We start from the raw sequence: 20257 nt of genomic DNA on the forward strand, positions 1-20257 counted from the left end.
CTGTTCGGAAAAATATCATTAAATAAAAAAGCACATATTTTTCAACATTATTACTCGGGGCATTGCTATCTTTTGCTTTCAATTAATGAACTGAATCGTGTTGGGTTTTATATACAACTTGTTTGATAATAAGATAGTATAGTTTATTTTACATGCTTCCTTGCAGGAGTGTACGTACATTTATATGACACACTGTATGCTCTGGTGGTAACCTAATTTACCGAATGGTCAAACTTTCTGTTGCCGTTAAGCTTACAATGATTTTAAATAAATTCTTAGCTCTATCACAACCGAAGTAGGTATGATTCAACAAAAATAAAATAATATTTCTTACCAGCGTAACAATTTTTTTAAAGACAGTTTTTTTTAATCATTTGTGCATTTTTGCCTTTTTGCCGTCCTATTTTTTTCATAACATTATTTTGTATGTAGCCATCCTATTGAGTGGCTTATACCGGATAATGACCTTCATTCGATTAACGAACCATAGTGGCCGATACAGTAGAAATGCATTTGTATAGGTCTGGTAGCCGAGCGGGCTAAGGCGCGAGTCCGCTCTACAAATGCTTGGTGTGATTTCTGACGGATATTTTTTTTTGTTGTTTGAAGAAAAACTGTAAATGCAGTGGATATTTTTGGATGAGATTGAGACAGTGATTGTTTTATTTTAAGCTGATTATTTTTAAGGAGTTTACCTCAAGGCTAGCAAACCAACAGAGAAACTTCATGTTTAATTACACAGCAAAAAACCGATGGTTAAATCGCATGCAAAAGCATGTACATCACCTTTGAGATCCAAAGCATATAATATTGTATGAGAAAACGTGTACACAAAAGGAATGTAAGAAAGAAAAAAAATGCACAAAAAAAAACATAACAATAACTCGGAGGCAAGGCACATCTAGATTACTAAACCCACGCCCAAACCTCTCGGCCATCTCGGCCTCTTTTAAAAAAGTTGGATCAACGCCGATGTAACTGTAAGTTCCAAATACATCATATACAGTTAACACACTACCACCTACGGGAAAGCCAAGAGGGTTCGAAACTTCATGTTTAATTACACAGCAAAAAACCGATGGTTAAATCGCATGCAAAAGCATGCACATCACCTTTGAGATCCAAAGCATATAATATTGTATGAGAAAACGTGTACACAAAAGCAATGTAAGAAAGAAAAAAAATGCACATAAAAAAACATAACAATAACTCGGAGGCAAGGCACATCTAGATTACTAAACCAACGCCCCAACCCTCTCGGCCATCTCGGCCTCTTTCAAAAAAGTCGGATCAACGCCGATGTAACTGTAAGTTCCAAATACATCATATACAGTTAACACACTACCGCCTACGGGAAAGCCAAGAGGGTTCGGGCGTGGACTGGTTAATCTGGATATGAATTTCTCCGGAGTAATGTTAACCATAGGATTGTTATTTTTTTGATTGTGCTTTTTGTGTACACGCCGGAGGCTGTGTTACGCTCCATACAATTTTTTCATTTGTTTGGAAATTTTGTTACGAGGTGGGGGTAGGTGGTTTAAAAATCATTTTTTTTGCGATACTTCGGGTAAATGACTACATTTGCGATACGGCCAGCTTAAATCCGGATGAACGTCCGGATCTCTAGGAAGACCCTACAAAAGCGATCCAACATGCAAAACCACTTAGAGCTGCCTGAGAAGCACGCCACGGAAAACGGCGGGGACAGTGCCGGGAACAAACGGCCGTGTTTGTCGTCGTCACTGGTGCGTCGCTTCCAAACGTGAATCTGCTAGTGTCCGGCTTTGCGGCCGTTGACTCCTTTGTGTGTTGCTGTTACTCTTCTTGGCCTTGATCTCATCCAGATACTTTTCGTGATTTTGAAGATCGGCGTCAGCTTGCACACCGGATTCTCCTTAACCTTCTCCGAAATCCAAGTGGCCTCGGCCAGTTTGAGCGCCTTCACATTGGCAGCATACTCCTCATCCGCGGTGCCTTTGCCGGCGGAGTCTGTGTGTCCTCCTTCGGCGGGATTCCAACCCCAAAAAAGACTTGCTTGCTCGGGTTGGTCGTGGCAAAGATGCTGGCTCCCAGCGCGGACGTCGTGGCCACCGCGAAAGCGAAAATGGACTGTCCCTCCTTCGGCCGGTTAAAACGCCGGTGTCTACGTCACCCCGGCGAATCCCTTGAACGCATCAAACACCGACGACGATACACTGCTGCCTGCGGAATCAATGCCAGTGACTCCGTTTTTATGACGCGTTTTTTCAGCTCGTCCTCGGGCCCGCCTCATGGCTTTCTACCTAAGGTACTCGCGATTGAGTGTGTTGTAGTGCGGTTGTCAAAATCGTTATCTCTGACTCTCTCACTCCACTGACACTGACATTGTTTATGTTTTGGTTTTCCTGGCACGGTCCATTGTTCGTTTGTTATTGTTTTGGTTTTAGTGGCACGGAGCCATGCACTCACACTAATGCAAAGCAAGATCGCGAGTACCTGTGATATACAGCCTTGCTACCAGCGTGACAGCTGCAGCCATATTATTTATTTTTTTCTCTTTCTCGCCTGATGCTTTGACAGCTAGATCTGTCAGGCTGATTGTCAAACCCTGATGTTTTGTTTTGAATGCCTTCGATCGGTTCATTACACGTGGTAGCTGGTTACATTTACCCTGAAGGAACCTACCACAATCCGGCCGAAACCGACTAACAATCATGGTAAGTGGTTGTCAAAGTAAAAGCACACTCGTCATTTGTTATACCTAGTCGCGGTCATTTTATCTTTTCTAGCTGCCGGAGTTTGCTTGACCCGTTCCGGAAAAAAACATTAAGTGGGTTTCAGAAAATTCCCCCCCTCCCCCGTCAACGAACGGGTGCGTATAATCGCGAGGATCGTACGGAAACTCAAGCCGGGTCGGCATTCAACAGAACAGTTAACTTGTTGTCAGCGGCGGATGTGCAATTCAAGGTTCCAACGGTGCAGTTGCGGTTTTGATCCACATTTACGACAAGAACAACGCGGCCTGCTCGAGGTTTAAGGGGTTGAAGAGAAAGCTGGATGAACTGCGGGTATGGAGAAAAGCGCAAGAACTGTGGCCTACTGCTCGAAGGTAAGCCGTGCGTTCTTCAATCTGCGCTTGAGATAATATTTCTTGCTCTTCACAGCTACCTCCCAGACGTCACCGAAATTTATCGTCCCTGGAGGGATAAACGACCAGACGACCTCTTTCGGCTGGCAGCAGGTCGCTATCTGGTCGTTGAACGCATACGGGTGGCCTTGTCTCCCTTGAAATTCATCGCGTTGCCAAAATAGGCCGCCCTCATCTCTGGGATGAACAAGACGATTGAATCAGGCCTAACACCTGGCAGTCCGACCACAGTACGACGTTCCGGAACGACAGTTTCAACGCTGGACCTTGCCCACCAGCTTAGACTGCAATTTCTACCTGAGCAGCTCGAGTTGGTCTTGATGATGACCGGTGAGAGTTGGCCCAGCACATCGAAACACTAGCCGATCTTCGACAGCACACGCCGAAGCGTCGAAGACTACCCTCAGTTTGGTTGTGGAACTCGAGGGGCGAAGGAAGGCGTGGTGGGGCATTAAGTAGCGACTTCAGTCAGGTACGTGCTCGGGCTCTTCAATCGACTTGCAGTATCTCAGGGGTTCGTACTCGATAACAAACTCATCGTTCTACCGTTTCAGGCTTGAACTGTTTCTCCAGCTACAGGAACCACAGGATGCTCGGGTCGGCCAGCTGAATGTTCGCAGGAATCGGTCATTCGGACGAGCTAAACGGGGCCGACGGAATCATCTCGGTTATCTTGAGGGCGATAAGCCACTGCACGTTAACAGCGAAGCTGTGGAGCGACTGGAGCTGGATCGTCATCGACTGAACCGATTCCTCAGACGGAAACGTTTGCAGCTACACTCAAACCCCGATGGTTTGACACCAACTGTTGTCAAACGAACGGGGTCACGTTTTAGTTTGACACCCCTTTTACACGGAGTTCACACTCACTATAAAACGTTTGTTTTGATAATGTGCGTGATCGCCGTGTAAAAAGTGACAGTTCGTCACTTTTTAGTTTGACTTTGACCAACCAACGGGGTACAAACTAAAAAAGTGTCAAACGAAAAAGTGACCAACCACCGGGGGTTGAGTGTACTCGACTTGTATTCAGCCGTTTTGTAATCTGTTTAGTAATAAAGTTAACCTGCATTGTCCAGCCGAAGCCGGCATGGCACAGGTCTGTCCTTGTCGTATAGCAGGTGGACAAACGCCGCCAGCAGCATGACGGGTTTCACCGTCTGGGTGTAGTTACACATTGCCGAAGTAGACTGTTGTGGTTCTTGGCCAGCGGGTTGGGAAACTGGCGGCTGGTTGCCAGATGGTGCAACGGTCTGCGGGTTGACTGATTTCCGTACGGATCTTTGTTTCGATTCGTCGTGCAGCAGTGTCTGGTGACGTTGGCGGCACTTTTGAGAGTTTAGAGCTGTGGCCGGAGGAAGTTGAGATACAGATTTTTTCCCTCACCTTTCGCTCGCTCGCGTTAGGATGCCTTGTAGGTTAGATAGGACTTGCAGCGGAACTCCGGGTTCGACGTCGTGGTCGGCGTTGGTTTTTCGGTACGATGGTTTGTTGGAAGACCTTTGGTTGGGTCGGTCTCGCTACATTGGTATAGGTTCGCAGGTCACGTCGCATCTCCAAGACCGAAATGCGGTTCTTCAGGAATACTACTTTTCCGAATGTTTTATTAATTTTAATTTTTTTTTTTGGTAAAAAAGGTCAACTTTTGGGCACATAGCATTAATTTTATTTGCCTTGTTTTTTTTTAAATTATATTATACAAAACACAGCTTTATCAAAGCCACCATCGATAATAGGATCCCAACTTGACTGCCACTCGGACTGGCTGACGGTGACAAGAGAGGCCTGCTTCAAATTCACCGTTTTCCATAACGCGCCTTGGTCAATGCTTGGTCCATTTCGCAGCAGAAAGATCGGCTTCCGCGGATGCTTTTGTAAGGCGCCGATGTTATCCGAGTTCACCTGGTCCAGATTCGTCAAAATCCGATTGTCGCTGGCCGACTTCTTCCGTTCCTGGTCCGACTTTGTGTCCTCATCTTCAGCTCGTGGACCAGTGGACATTTCCGATTGCAGCGAGTTGTCCAGCCGTAGGTTCTGGAAAACAATGAAAATATCAACCACTAGTTAGGGGAAAGTGGGGCAAGAGTAACAAGCTAAGGAAATGCTCGTTATAACCCACTAAACCCACTAAAAACGTTAAAAAATCAATCGGATTTTTGTATAATCATCTTATTCCAGGTCTTGACTAAGACTTTGATAGAACAAGATTTTAAAAAATTTAGTTTTTTAATGTCAAAAATTGATTTTAATTTTTTTGATTTTCCGTACGTTCTACTCAACTAGAGGGGCAAGACGAACAACCCGTTGGGGCAAGAGGAACAATGCATGAAACAACATGTTAATTTGCTAATTATTGAACTGTTATTACTTAGATACATCAGATTAGAATGTATTTGAAACGTTTCTTTCATTTTTAGAATTAATAATAATAGTTTACTAAAAAAATTCCCAATAAAATATGCTGTTGCAGCAGTTCGTTTTTTTTTTTTTCATACCAAAAATCTATATGGTACACTTGCCCCACCTGAACAAAATTTTTTAAAAGCTCTCAACAAAAAGAACCAAGAGTTAAATCATACTTTATAATAGGTGCAAGTCATTGGTAGGGGCACTACTGATCTAGGAAAAATAGCATTTTGATAAAATGAGTCTTTAAATAAACCCTAAGCCTTATTTTGTACTTTCCAAATATTATAAGAAAACAAAGGTTTTGAAAAAATCTTCATTAAATCTTATGCCCCGAGGCGTTTATGTCGTTTTGGCGGTTATGGGTTAGTAGAATCAGCTAATTGCATTGCTAGCAACAATTCCTCATGCTGGAAATAATCAAAATTGCAAAAATTACGGCCGTACGAACGATTGTTCCTCTTGCCCCATATGGTCGTCTTGCCCCACCTTCCCCTACTAAAACAGATCCTCCCCCTTGCGTTACCCTTCAGCTTGGTCGAGATAGCCTCCTGCTGCTGTTCTCACCGAATCGAAGGTTCCGTTGCTGGTCTTGGATGGACTGGCCGATTTGACCCTCGAGCCTATCAGTGCTATCAGGCTCATCACCGCAGGCCGCGACAATCTTTCGGGGTGGTGACTGTTAAGATAAACGAATAAAAGTAGCAAATATAGCAAAATTCCGAACGAAAACCCGTTCAAGATAGTTCAGGTTTCTCCAGCTTACATCGGAAGCGTTACACAGCATTTCGTCGCTTGCGAGCCAGTTTCTCTATTGCCTAGGTTGATGGAGTTCCCGTTCCCGGGTTAGGATTGTGGACATTCTTAACATTTGGTATGCCAAGATGGAATCGCCTTCAGCAACGGTGGAATCTGCGTAGCCCCCGCAACCACAACAGTTATCAGTTCTACAAGAACATCCGCCGCAGGAGCCGATTGTTGCCGGTAAAGCTTTTTACTGTTAAGAAGTCGTCCACCAGCGCTGTAATAGATTCCGTTCGCTGCGGCCACATGAAACACCGAACTATCCTGACGATTCGGCAATCTTACCGCGAAAAGGACCGAAAAAATCAAGATAAACAAAAACAACAGAAGTAAACATAAACAGATAAATCCTACCGTACAGTACCATTATACGGTATTGAAATGAAAATGTATTTTTACTGATTGAAGGCAGATATCACCATAAAACGATAAGTTAAAAATATTGCACTATAGATTTGTTAGTTCAACTTACTTTTATATAGCTTAGTTCGAAAATTGCGTGAAAATACGAAAATTTTAATTATTTTTTTAAAGACCAATGTTACTACTCCGTACGGTAACTGTTTACATTACAGTGGTGCTATCTATTGGCTAAAAATTAGTTCATCGAATTTATCACCAGAGGAATATAGCGTTCAACAAAAGCGAACCTGGCGGCAATTTTGAAAAACCCCCGTCCTGTGTTCCATTGAAAATTCTAATCAACTAAACGATTATTTTTAATCAACTGAGCTGGTTTCTCGCCCCTCGAAATGGCTCAATCTTAAGTCGTACAATTTATGCAAAATTAATTTACTATGGCTTAAATAATTTTCCGATTCCTGCTTCTCCAAATTTGTCGACTGCAAATCGTGAAAAAGGCTTGATTTCGCCTACGAAGGCTCTGACTTAGCAACTCTGGTGAAATTATTTTCAATCTTGTGCAATGTTTAAAAACATAAAATTAATTAAATAATTGTTGAATTCCAATACCCAGAACTGGGCATCGGCATACGAGAGGATAAAGAGCACGATTTGGTAGTAAAGTGGTACTGTGTGCGGACGGAGAAAATAAATCCCGAAATTACCGAGAGTACTTTACTCATGGTTCATTTTCCAAAAAAGGTTCATCTATCAAAAAAAAAGTACCGGTACTGAGGCTCGAATCCAAGAACTTCGGCATATTGAACCGTGCCTTTGCCGTATGGGCCACCATGGTTCGGTGACTAAGAGGCGGTCGTTTGTAAAACAATAAACAAATATAAGCCACTCAAAGGATGAATTGTTCCAATGAACGAATGAAAACGCGAGAGGACTATACTCTCGCAATATAGCACTTTCCTCACGTTTCTTTTCGTGAGGACTATCCCCTCGTTCTTTAACTTTGGGTGAACGATATAACTAAAAGTAAAACGGGAAAGCAGCGCCATATAAAGCTATCTAAGCCCGATCTCACGCACACTAGCTTACCATTTGTTTTTGATGGCGGGTACAAATTTTAACCTAAAAACCCTTCGTGTACGTACAAGCAATACATGCGCATCTATGGATAACTCTATTGATACCACGACTAGCATTTTTGGAAGCACCTTTAAAGAAAACACCGTAAACCGTAAACATGTTCTGTCTATTGCAGACGCGTTCCGTCTAACCTTAAAGTAATAGGTGCTAAAAAACCAACCCGAGTCCTTAGAGCGGCCCCCGGCCGCTAACTGATTGCCGCCCACAAAGTACCCTGAAAGTCATGAAAAATATTCGTTTGAATCAAATGTTTTACTCACGTTCTCTGAAATGGATGACAGTTCACTACCTATCCTTCCACTTTCTCAGCCACAAATTACACATTTTTTAATGCAATAATATACATTCTTTCTTATAATTCAACATTTTTGCGGTAAATTTCATAATTTATTTTAGGTGAATTTCATCATTATTTGAGGTAGATTTCATCATTTTCTATGGTAAAATTTATTTTTGCCACAATATCTGTCACCATTTCCTGATGAATATTACCATCATTTTTTTTCTGTGTAGTTACCAACAATGTTAAGATGGTTCCCCGTACGTGGTTTAGTGTATTAACTGTATATGATGTATTTGGAACTTACAGTTACATCGGCGTTGATCCGACTTTTTTGAAAGAGGTCGAGATGGCCGAGAGGGTTGGGGCGTTGGTTTAGTAATCTAGATGTGCCTTGCCTCCGAGTTATTGTTATGTTTTTTTATGTGCATTTTTTTTCTTTCTTACATTGCTTTTGTGTACACGTTTTCTCATACAATATTATATGCTTTGGATCTCAAAGGTGATGTGCATGCTTTTGCATGCGATTTAACCATCGGTTTTTTGCTGTGTAATTAAACATGAAGTTTCTCTGTTGGTTTGCTAGCCTTGAGGTAAACTCCTTAAAAATAATCAGCTTAAAATAAAACAATCACTGTCTCAATCTCAGCCAAAAATATCCACTGCATTTACAGTTTTTCTTCATACAACAAAAAAAAGTATCCGTCAGAAATCACACCAAGCATTTGTAGAGCGGACTCGCGCCTTAGCCCGCTCGGCTACCAGACCTATACGAATGCATTTCTACTGTATCGGCCACTATGGTTCGTTAATCGAATGAAGGTCATTATCCGGTATAAGCCACTCAATAAGATGGCTACATACAAAATAATGTTATGAAAAAAATAGGACGGCAAAAAGGCAAAAATGCACAAATGATTAAAAAAAACTGTCTTTAAAAAAATTGTTACGCTGGTAAGAAATATTATTTTATTTTTGTTGAATCATACCTACTTCGGTTGTGATAGAGCTAAGAATTTATTTAAAATCATTGTAAGCTTAACGGCAACAGAAAGTTTGACCATTCGGTAAATTAGGTTTCCACCAGAGCATACAGTGTGTCATATAAATGTCTGTACACTCCTGCAAGGAAGCATGTAAAATAAACTATACTATCTTATTATCAAACAAGTTGTTTATAAAACCCAACACGATTCAGTTCATTAATTGAAAGCAAAAGATAGCAATGCCCCGAGTAATAATGTTGAAAAATTATGTGCTTTTTTATTTAATGATATTTTTCCGAACCGTAATGTACTAACAATTATTCGACTCACTGTAAGGTTAAGTAGAATAAACGTCAATATCGATTCATCGATTAAGCAGTTTTATTAAACCGACGAGTTAGTTTTTTTCAGTGTAATGACACAGATGTACTAAAATGTTCTATATTTAGAAATCATCGAATGGTCAAAGTTTACACTACAATTTACAAGTGAAAACTGACAGCTGAAGTTATCTTGCGAGTAAAAATTTTAGGAAAGGAATTTATTTTATTTTATTTATTCTTAAAAATATTCCTACAATTATTCTGAATAAATTCGAAATAACCTAGCAGTCTGGTTCTATGAAACCAACTGAAGTTATCTTGCAGCCTTATTCCATGAAACCAACTGAAGTTATCTTGCGAGTAAAAATTTTAGAAAGGAATTTATTTTATTTTATTTATTCTTAAAAATATTCCAACAATTATTCTGAATTAATTTGAAATTACCTGGCAGTCTGGTTCTATGAAACCAACTGAAGTTATCTTGCAGCCTTATTCCATGAAACCAACTGAAGTTATCTTGCGAGTAAAAATTTTAGAAGGGAATTTATTTTATTTATTCTTAAAAATATTCCAACAATTATTCTGAATTAATTCGAAATTACCTGGCAGTCTGGTTCTATGAAACCAACTGAAGTTATCTTGCAGCCTTATTCCATGAAACCAACTGAAGTTATCTTGCGAGTAAAAATTTTAGAAAGGAATTTATTTTATTTTATTTATTCTTAAAAATATTCCAACAATTATTCTGAATTAATTTGAAATTACCTGGCAGTCTGGTTCTATGAAACCAACTGAAGTTATCTTGCAGCCTTATTCCATGAAACCAACTGAAGTTATCTTGCGAGTAAAAATTTTAGAAGGGAATTTATTTTATTTTATTTATTCTTAAAAATATCCCAACAATTATTCTGAATTAATTCGAAATTGCCTAGCAGTCTGGTTCTATGAAACCAACTGAAGTTATCTTGCAGCCTTATTCCATGAAACCAACTGAAGTTATCTTGCGAGTAAAAATTTTAGAAAGGAATTTATTTTATTTTATTTATTCTTAAAAATATTCCAACAATTATTCTGAATTAATTTGAAATTACCTAGCAGTCTGGTTCTATGAAACCAACTGAAGTTATCTTGCAGCCTTATTCCATGAAACCAACTGAAGTTATCTTGCGAGTAAAAATTTTAGAAGGGAATTTATTTTATTTATTCTTAAAAATATTCCAACAATTATTCTGAATTAATTCGAAATTACCTGGCAGTCTGGTTCTATGAAACCAACTGAAGTTATCTTGCAGCCTTATTCCATGAAACCAACTGAAGTTATCTTGCGAGTAAAAATTTTAGAAAGGAATTTATTTTATTTTATTTATTCTTAAAAATATTCCAACAATTATTCTGAATTAATTTGAAATTACCTGGCAGTCTGGTTCTATGAAACCAACTGAAGTTATCTTGCAGCCTTATTCCATGAAACCAACTGAAGTTATCTTGCGAGTAAAAATTTTAGAAGGGAATTTATTTTATTTTATTTATTCTTAAAAATATCCCAACAATTATTCTGAATTAATTCGAAATTACCTAGCAGTCTGGTTCTATGAAACCGACTGAAGTTATCTTGCAGCCTAATTCCATGAAACCAACTGAAGTTATCTTGCGAGCAAAAATTTTAGAAGGGAATTTATTTTATTTATTCTTAAAAATATTCCAACAATTATTCTGAATTAATTCGAAATTACCTAGCAGTCTGGTTCTATGAAACCAACTGAAGTTATCTTGCAGCCTTATTCCATGAAACCAACTGAAGTTATCTTGCGAGCAAAAATTTTAGAATGGAATTTATTTTATTTATTCTTAAAAATATCCCAACAATTATTCTGAATTAATTTGAAATTACCTAGCAGTCTGGTTCTATGAAACCAACTGAAGTTATCTTGCAGCCTAATTCCATGAAACCAACTGAAGTTATCTTGCGAGTAAAAATTTTAGAAAGGAATTTATTTTATTTTATTTATTCTTAAAAATATTCCAACAATTATTCTGAATAAATTTGAAATTACCTAGCAGTCTGGTTCTATGAAACCAACTGAAGTTATCTTGCAGCCTTATTCCATGAAACCAACTGAAGTTATCTTGCGAGTAAAAATTTTAGAAGGGAATTTATTTTATTTATTCTTAAAAATATTCCTACAATTATTCTGAATAAATTCGAAATTGCCTAGCAGTCTGGTTCTATGAAACCAACTGAAGTTATCTTGCAGCCTTATTCCATGAAACCAACTGAAGTTATCTTGCGAGTAAAAATTTTAGAAGGGAATTTATTTTATTTATTCTTAAAAATATTCCAACAATTATTCTGAATTAATTCGAAATTGCCTGGCAGTCTGGTTCTATGAAACCAACTGAAGTTATCTTGCAGCCTAATTCCATGAAACCAACTGAAGTTATCTTGCGAGTAAAAATTTTAGAAAGGAATTTATTTTATTTTATTTATTCTTAAAAATATTCCAACAATTATTCTGAATTAATTCGAAATTACCTAGCAGTCTGGTTCTATGAAACCAACTGAAGTTATCTTGCAGCCTTATTCCATGAAACCAACTGAAGTTATCTTGCGAGTAAAAATTTTAGAAAGGAATTTATTTTATTTTATTTATTCTTAAAAATATTCCAACAATTATTCTGAATAAATTCGAAATTGCCTAGCAGTCTGGTTCTATGAAACCAACTGAAGTTATCTTGCAGCCTTATTCCATGAAACCAACTGAAGTTATCTTGCGAGCAAAAATTTTAGAATGGAATTTATTTTATTTATTCTTAAAAATATCCCAACAATTATTCTGAATTAATTTGAAATTACCTAGCAGTCTGGTTCTATGAAACCAACTGAAGTTATCTTGCAGCCTAATTCCATGAAACCAACTGAAGTTATCTTGCGAGTAAAAATTTTAGAAAGGAATTTATTTTATTTTATTTATTCTTAAAAATATTCCAACAATTATTCTGAATTAATTCGAAATTACCTAGCAGTCTGGTTCTATGAAACCAACTGAAGTTATCTTGCAGCCTTATTCCATGAAACCAACTGAAGTTATCTTGCGAGTAAAAATTTTAGAAGAGAATTTATTTTATTTTATTTATTCTTAAAAATATTCCAACAATTATTCTGAATTAATTTGAAATTGCCTAGCAGTCTGGTTCTATGAAACCGACTGAAGTTATCTTGCAGCCTTATTCCATGAAACCAACTGAAGTTATCTTGCGAGTAAAAATTTTAGAAGGGAATTTATTCTATTTTATTTATTCTTAAAAATATCCCAACAATTATTCTGAATTAATTCGAAATTACCTAGCAGTCTGGTTCTATGAAACCGACTGAAGTTATCTTGCAGCCTAATTCCATGAAACCAACTGAAGTTATCTTGCGAGTAAAAATTTTAGAAAGAAATTTATTTTATTTTATTTATTCTTAAAAATATTCCAACAATTATTCTGAATTAATTTGAAATTACCTAGCAGTCTGGTTCTATGAAACCAACTGAAGTTATCTTGCAGCCTTATTCCATGAAACCAACTGAAGTTATCTTGCGAGTAAAAATTTTAGAAGGGAATTTATTTTATTTATTCTTAAAAATATTCCAACAATTATTCTGAATAAATTCGTAATTGCCTAGCAGTCTGGTTCTATGAAACCAACTGAAGTTATCTTGCAGCCTTATTCCATGAAACCAACTGAAGTTATCTAGCGAGTAAAAATTTTAGAAAGGAATTTATTTTATTTTATTTATTCTTAAAAATATTCCAACAATTATTCTGAATTAATTTGAAATTACCTAGCAGTCTGGTTCTATGAAACCAACTGAAGTTATCTTGCGAGTAAAAATTTTAGAAGGGAATTTATTTTATTTTATTTATTCTTAAAAATATCCCAACAATTATTCTGAATTAATTCGAAATTACCTAGCAGTCTGGTTCTATGAAACCGACTGAAGTTATCTTGCAGCCTAATTCCATGAAACCAACTGAAGTTATCTTGCGAGCAAAAATTTTAGAAGGGAATTTATTTTATTTATTCTTAAAAATATTCCAACAATTATTCTGAATTAATTCGAAATTACCTGGCAGTCTGGTTCTATGAAACCAACTGAAGTTATCTTGCAGCCTTATTCCATGAAACCAACTGAAGTTATCTTGCGAGCAAAAATTTTAGAAGGGAATTTATTTTATTTATTCTTAAAAATATCCCAACAATTATTCTGAATTAATTTGAAATTACCTAGCAGTCTGGTTCTATGAAACCAACTGAAGTTATCTTGCAGCCTAATTCCATGAAACCAACTGAAGTTATCTTGCGAGTAAAAATTTTAGAAAGGAATTTATTTTATTTTATTTATTCTTAAAAATATTCCAACAATTATTCTGAATAAATTTGAAATTACCTAGCAGTCTGGTTCTATGAAACCAACTGAAGTTATCTTGCAGCCTTATTCCATGAAACCAACTGAAGTTATCTTGCGAGTAAAAATTTTAGAAGGGAATTTATTTTATTTATTCTTAAAAATATTCCTACAATTATTCTGAATAAATTCGAAATTGCCTAGCAGTCTGGTTCTATGAAACCAACTGAAGTTATCTTGCAGCCTTATTCCATGAAACCAACTGAAGTTATCTTGCGAGTAAAAATTTTAGAAGGGAATTTATTTTATTTATTCTTAAAAATATTCCAACAATTATTCTGAATTAATTCGAAATTGCCTGGCAGTCTGGTTCTATGAAACCAACTGAAGTTATCTTGCAGCCTTATTCCATGAAACCAACTGAAGTTATCTTGCGAGTAAAAATTTTAGAAGGGAATTTATTTTATTTATTCTTAAAAATATTCCAACAATTATTCTGAATTAATTCGAAATTACCTAGCAGTCTGGTTCTATGAAACCAACTGAAGTTATCTTGCAGCCTTATTCCATGAAACCAACTGAAGTTATCTTGCGAGTAAAAATTTTAGAAGAGAATTTATTTTATTTTATTTATTCTTAAAAATATTCCAACAATTATTCTGAATTAATTTGAAATTGCCTAGCAGTCTGGTTCTATGAAACCGACTGAAGTTATCTTGCAGCCTTATTCCATGAAACCAACTGAAGTTATCTTGCGAGTAAAAATTTTAGAAGGGAATTTATTCTATTTTATTTATTCTTAAAAATATCCCAACAATTATTCTGAATTAATTCGAAATTACCTAGCAGTCTGGTTCTATGAAACCGACTGAAGTTATCTTGCAGCCTAATTCCATGAAACCAACTGAAGTTATCTTGCGAGTAAAAATTTTAGAAGGGAATTTATTTTATTTTATTTATTCTTAAAAATATTCCAACAATTATTCTGAATTAATTTGAAATTACCTAGCAGTCTGGTTCTATGAAACCAACTGAAGTTATCTTGCAGCCTTATTCCATGAAACCAACTGAAGTTATCTTGCGAGTAAAAATTTTAGAAGGGAATTTATTTTATTTATTCTTAAAAATATTCCAACAATTATTCTGAATAAATTCGTAATTGCCTAGCAGTCTGGTTCTATGAAACCAACTGAAGTTATCTTGCAGCCTTATTCCATGAAACCAACTGAAGTTATCTAGCGAGTAAAAATTTTAGAAAGGAATTTATTTTATTTTATTTATTCTTAAAAATATTCCAACAATTATTCTGAATTAATTTGAAATTACCTAGCAGTCTGGTTCTATGAAACCAACTGAAGTTATCTTGCAGCCTTATTCCATGAAACCAACTGAAGTTATCTTGCGAGTAAAAATTTTAGAAGGGAATTTATTTTATTTTATTTATTCTTAAAAATATCCCAACAATTATTCTGAATTAATTCGAAATTACCTAGCAGTCTGGTTCTATGAAACCGACTGAAGTTATCTTGCAGCCTTATTCCATGAAACCAACTGAAGTTATCTTGCGAGTAAAAATTTTAGAAGGGAATTTATTTTATTTTATTTATTCTTAAAAATATTCCAACAATTATTCTGAATTAATTCGAAATTACCTAGCAGTCTGGTTCTATGAAACCGACTGAAGTTATCTTGCAGCCTTATTCCATGAAACCAACTGAAGTTATCTTGCGAGTAAAAATTTTAGAAGGGAATTTATTTTATTTTATTTATTCTTAAAAATATCCCAACAATTATTCTGAATTAATTCGAAATTACCTAGCAGTCTGGTTCTATGAAACCGACTGAAGTTATCTTGCAGCCTTATTCCATGAAACCAACTGAAGTTATCTTGCGAGTAAAAATTTTAGAAGGGAATTTATTTTATTTTATTTATTCTTAAAAATATCCCAACAATTATTCTGAATTAATTCGAAATTACCTAGCAGTCTGGTTCTATGAAACCGACTGAAGTTATCTTGCAGCCTTATTCCATGAAACCAACTGAAGTTATCTTGCGAGTAAAAATTTTAGAAGGGAATTTATTTTATTTTATTTATTCTTAAAAATATTCCAACAATTATTCTGAATTAATTCGAAATTACCTAGCAGTCTGGTTCTATGAAACCAACTGAAGTTATCTTGCAGCCTTATTCCATGAAACCAACTGAAGTTATCTTGCGAGTAAAAATTTTAGAAGGGAATTTATTTTATTTATTCTTAAAAATATTCCAACAATTATTCTGAATAAATTCGTAATTGCCTAGCAGTCTGGTTCTATGAAACCAACTGAAGTTATCTTGCAGCCTTATTCCATGAAACCAACTGAAGTTATCTAGCGAGTAAAAATTTTAGAATGGAATTTATTTTATTTTATTTATTCTTAAAAATATTCCAACAATTATTCTGAATTAATTTGAAATTACCTAGCAGTCTGGTTCTATGAAACCAACTGAAGTTATCTTGCGAGTAAAAATTTTAGAAGGGAATTTATTTTATTTTATTTATTCTTAAAAATATCCCAACAATTATTCTGAATTAATTCGAAATTACCTAGCAGTCTGGTTCTATGAAACCGACTGAAGTTATCTTGCAGCCTTATTCCATGAAACCAACTGAAGTTATCTTGCGAGTAAAAATTTTAGAAGGGAATTTATTTTATTTTATTTATTCTTAAAAATATCCCTTCAATTATTCTGAATAAAATCGAAATTACCTTGCAGACTGGCTATATGAAACCGACTGAAGTTATCTTGCAGCCTTATTCCATGAAACCAACTGAAGTTATCTTGCGAGTAAAAATTTTAGAAGGGAATTTATTTTATTTTATTTATTCTTAAAAATATTCCAACAATTATTCTGAATTAATTCGAAATTACCTAGCAGTCTGGTTCTATGAAACCAACTGAAGTTATCTTGCAGCCTAATTCCATGAAACCAACTGAAGTTATCTTGCGAGTAAAAATTTTAGAAGGGAATTTATTTTATTTTATTTATTCTTAAACATATTCCAACAATTATTCTGAATAAATTCGAAATTGCCTAGCAGTCTGGTTCTATGAAACCAACTGAAGTTATCTTGCGAGTAAAAATTTTAGAAGGGAATTTATTTTATTTTATTTATTCTTAAAAATATTTCAACAATTATTCTGAATTAATTCGAAATTACCTAGCAGTCTGGTTCTATGAAACCGACTGAAGTTATCTTGCAGCCTTATTCCATGAAACCAACTGAAGTTATCTTGCGAGTAAAAATTTTAGAAGGGAATTTATTTTATTTTATTTATTCTTAAAAATATCCCAACAATTATTCTGAATTAATTCGAAATTACCTAGCAGTCTGGTTCTATGAAACCGACTGAAGTTATCTTGCAGCCTTATTCCATGAAACCAACTGAAGTTATCTTGCGAGTAAAAATTTTAGAAGGGAATTTATTTTATTTTATTTATTCTTAAAAATATCCCAACAATTATTCTGAATTAATTCGAAATTACCTAGCAGTCTGGTTCTATGAAACCGACTGAAGTTATCTTGCAGCCTTATTCCATGAAACCAACTGAAGTTATCTTGCGAGTAAAAATTTTAGAAGGGAATTTATTTTATTTTATTTATTCTTAAAAATATTCCAACAATTATTCTGAATTAATTCGAAATTACCTAGCAGTCTGGTTCTATGAAACCAACTGAAGTTATCTTGCAGCCTTATTCCATGAAACCAACTGAAGTTATCTTGCGAGTAAAAATTTTAGAAGGGAATTTATTTTATTTATTCTTAAAAATATTCCAACAATTATTCTGAATAAATTCGTAATTGCCTAGCAGTCTGGTTCTATGAAACCAACTGAAGTTATCTTGCAGCCTTATTCCATGAAACCAACTGAAGTTATCTTGCGAGTAAAAATTTTAGAAGGGAATTTATTTTATTTATTCTTAAAAATATTCCAACAATTATTCTGAATTAATTCGAAATTACCTGGCAGTCTGGTTCTATGAAACCAACTGAAGTTATCTTGCAGCCTTATTCCATGAAACCAACTGAAGTTATCTTGCGAGTAAAAATTTTAGAAGGGAATTTATTTTATTTATTCTTAAAAATATTCCAACAATTATTCTGAATTAATTTGAAATTACCTAGCAGTCTGGTTCTATGAAACCAACTGAAGTTATCTTGCAGCCTTATTCCATGAAACCAACTGAAGTTATCTTGCGAGTAAAAATTTTAGAAGGGAATTTATTTTATTTATTCTTAAAAATATTCCAACAATTATTCTGAATAAATTCGTAATTGCCTAGCAGTCTGGTTCTATGAAACCAACTGAAGTTATCTTGCAGCCTAATTCCATGAAACCAACTGAAGTTATCTTGCGAGTAAAAATTTTAGAAGAGAATTTATTTTATTTTATTTATTCTTAAAAATATTCCAACACTTATTCTGAATTAATTTGAAATTACCTAGCAGTCTGGTTCTATGAAACCAACTGAAGTTATCTTGCAGCCTTATTCCATGAAACCAACTGAAGTTATCTTGCGAGTAAAAATTTTAGAAGGGAATTTATTTTATTTTATTTATTCTTAAAAATATCCCAACAATTATTCTGAATTAATTCGAAATTACCTAGCAGTCTGGTTCTATGAAACCGACTGAAGTTATCTTGCAGCCTTATTCCATGAAACCAACTGAAGTTATCTTGCGAGTAAAAATTTTAGAAAGGAATTTATTTTATTTTATTTATTCTTAAAAATATTCCAACAATTATTCTGAATTAATTTGAAATTACCTAGCAGTCTGGTTCTATGAAACCAACTGAAGTTATCTTGCAGCCTTATTCCATGAAACCAACTGAAGTTATCTTGCGAGTAAAAATTTTAGAAGGGAATTTATTTTATTTATTCTTAAAAATATTCCAACAATTATTCTGAATTAATTCGAAATTACCTAGCAGTCTGGTTCTATGAAACCAACTGAAGTTATCTTGCAGCCTTATTCCATGAAACCAACTGAAGTTATCTTGCGAGTAAAAATTTTAGAAGGGAATTTATTTTATTTATTCTTAAAAATATCCCAACAATTATTCTGAATTAATTTGAAATTACCTAGCAGTCTGGTTCTATGAAACCAACTGAAGTTATCTTGCAGCCTTATTCCATGAAACCAACTGAAGTTATCTTGCGAGTAAAAATTTTAGAAGGGAATTTATTTTATTTTATTTATTCTTAAAAATATTCCAACAATTATTCTGAATTAATTTGAAATTACCTAGCAGTCTGGTTCTATGAAACCAACTGAAGTTATCTTGCAGCCTTATTCCATGAAACCAACTGAAGTTATCTTGCGAGTAAAAATTTTAGAAGGGAATTTATTTTATTTATTCTTAAAAATATTCCAACAATTATTCTGAATAAATTCGTAATTGCCTAGCAGTCTGGTTCTATGAAACCAACTGAAGTTATCTTGCAGCCTTATTCCATGAAACCAACTGAAGTTATCTTGCGAGTAAAAATTTTAGAAAGGAATTTATTTTATTTTATTTATTCTTAAAAATATTCCAACAATTATTCTGAATTAATTTGAAATTACCTAGCAGTCTGGTTCTATGAAACCAACTGAAGTTATCTTGCAGCCTTATTCCATGAAACCAACTGAAGTTATCTTGCGAGTAAAAATTTTAGAAGGGAATTTATTTTATTTTATTTATTCTTAAAAATATTCCAACAATTATTCTGAATTAATTCGAAATTACCTAGCAGTCTGGTTCTATGAAACCGACTGAAGTTATCTTGCAGCCTTATTCCATGAAACCAACTGAAGTTATCTTGCGAGTAAAAATTTTAGAAGGGAATTTATTTTATTTTATTTATTCTTAAAAATATTCCAACAATTATTCTGAATTAATTCGAAATTACCTAGCAGTCTGGTTCTATGAAACCGACTGAAGTTATCTTGCAGCCTTATTCCATGAAACCAACTGAAGTTATCTTGCGAGTAAAAATTTTAGAAGGGAATTTATTTTATTTTATTTATTCTTAAAAATATCCCAACAATTATTCTGAATTAATTCGAAATTACCTAGCAGTCTGGTTCTATGAAACCGACTGAAGTTATCTTGCAGCCTTATTCCATGAAACCAACTGAAGTTATCTTGCGAGTAAAAATTTTAGAAGGGAATTTATTTTATTTTATTTATTCTTAAAAATATTCCAACAATTATTCTGAATTAATTCGAAATTACCTTGCAGACTGGCTCTATGAAACCGACTGAAGTTATCTTGCAGCCTTATTCCATGAAACCAACTGAAGTTATCTTGCGAGTAAAAATTTTAGAAGGGAATTTATTTTATTTTATTTATTCTTAAAAATATTCCAACAATTATTCTGAATTAATTCGAAATTACCTAGCAGTCT

The 20257-nt window shown here is 34.8% G+C and overlaps 2 protein-coding genes and 1 long non-coding RNA gene across 4 annotated transcripts in view; 2 read left to right on the forward strand and 1 right to left on the reverse strand.

Moving 5' to 3' along the window:
• Positions 1–20257, forward strand: part of LOC120414381 (carboxypeptidase D) — an 86731-nt gene that overhangs the window by 52716 nt on the left and 13758 nt on the right. The window lies entirely within an intron of this gene.
• LOC120414386 (uncharacterized) lies at positions 2276–3846 on the forward strand. Of its 2 annotated transcripts, none has more exons than XR_008212615.1 (3): positions 2276–3088; positions 3144–3599; positions 3682–3846. It is a non-coding gene; the product is annotated as an uncharacterized LOC120414386 (long non-coding RNA). The 2 variants fall into 2 exon arrangements; XR_005605080.2 differs by having other exon boundaries at positions 2276–2696; positions 2769–3599; positions 3682–3843.
• Positions 4151–6271, reverse strand: LOC128093594 (uncharacterized). Its single transcript, XM_052711010.1, has 2 exons — positions 6101–6271; positions 4151–5161 (listed from the first exon to the last, which is right to left on the reverse strand). Exons 1-2 carry the CDS (start codon positions 6176–6178, stop codon positions 4817–4819), a joined length of 423 nt encoding a protein of 140 aa, XP_052566970.1. The 5' UTR covers positions 6179–6271; the 3' UTR covers positions 4151–4816.

Source organism: Culex pipiens, chromosome 3 (genome assembly GCF_016801865.2).
Source record: "Culex pipiens pallens isolate TS chromosome 3, TS_CPP_V2, whole genome shotgun sequence".
Lineage (NCBI taxonomy): Eukaryota > Metazoa > Arthropoda > Insecta > Diptera > Culicidae > Culex > Culex pipiens.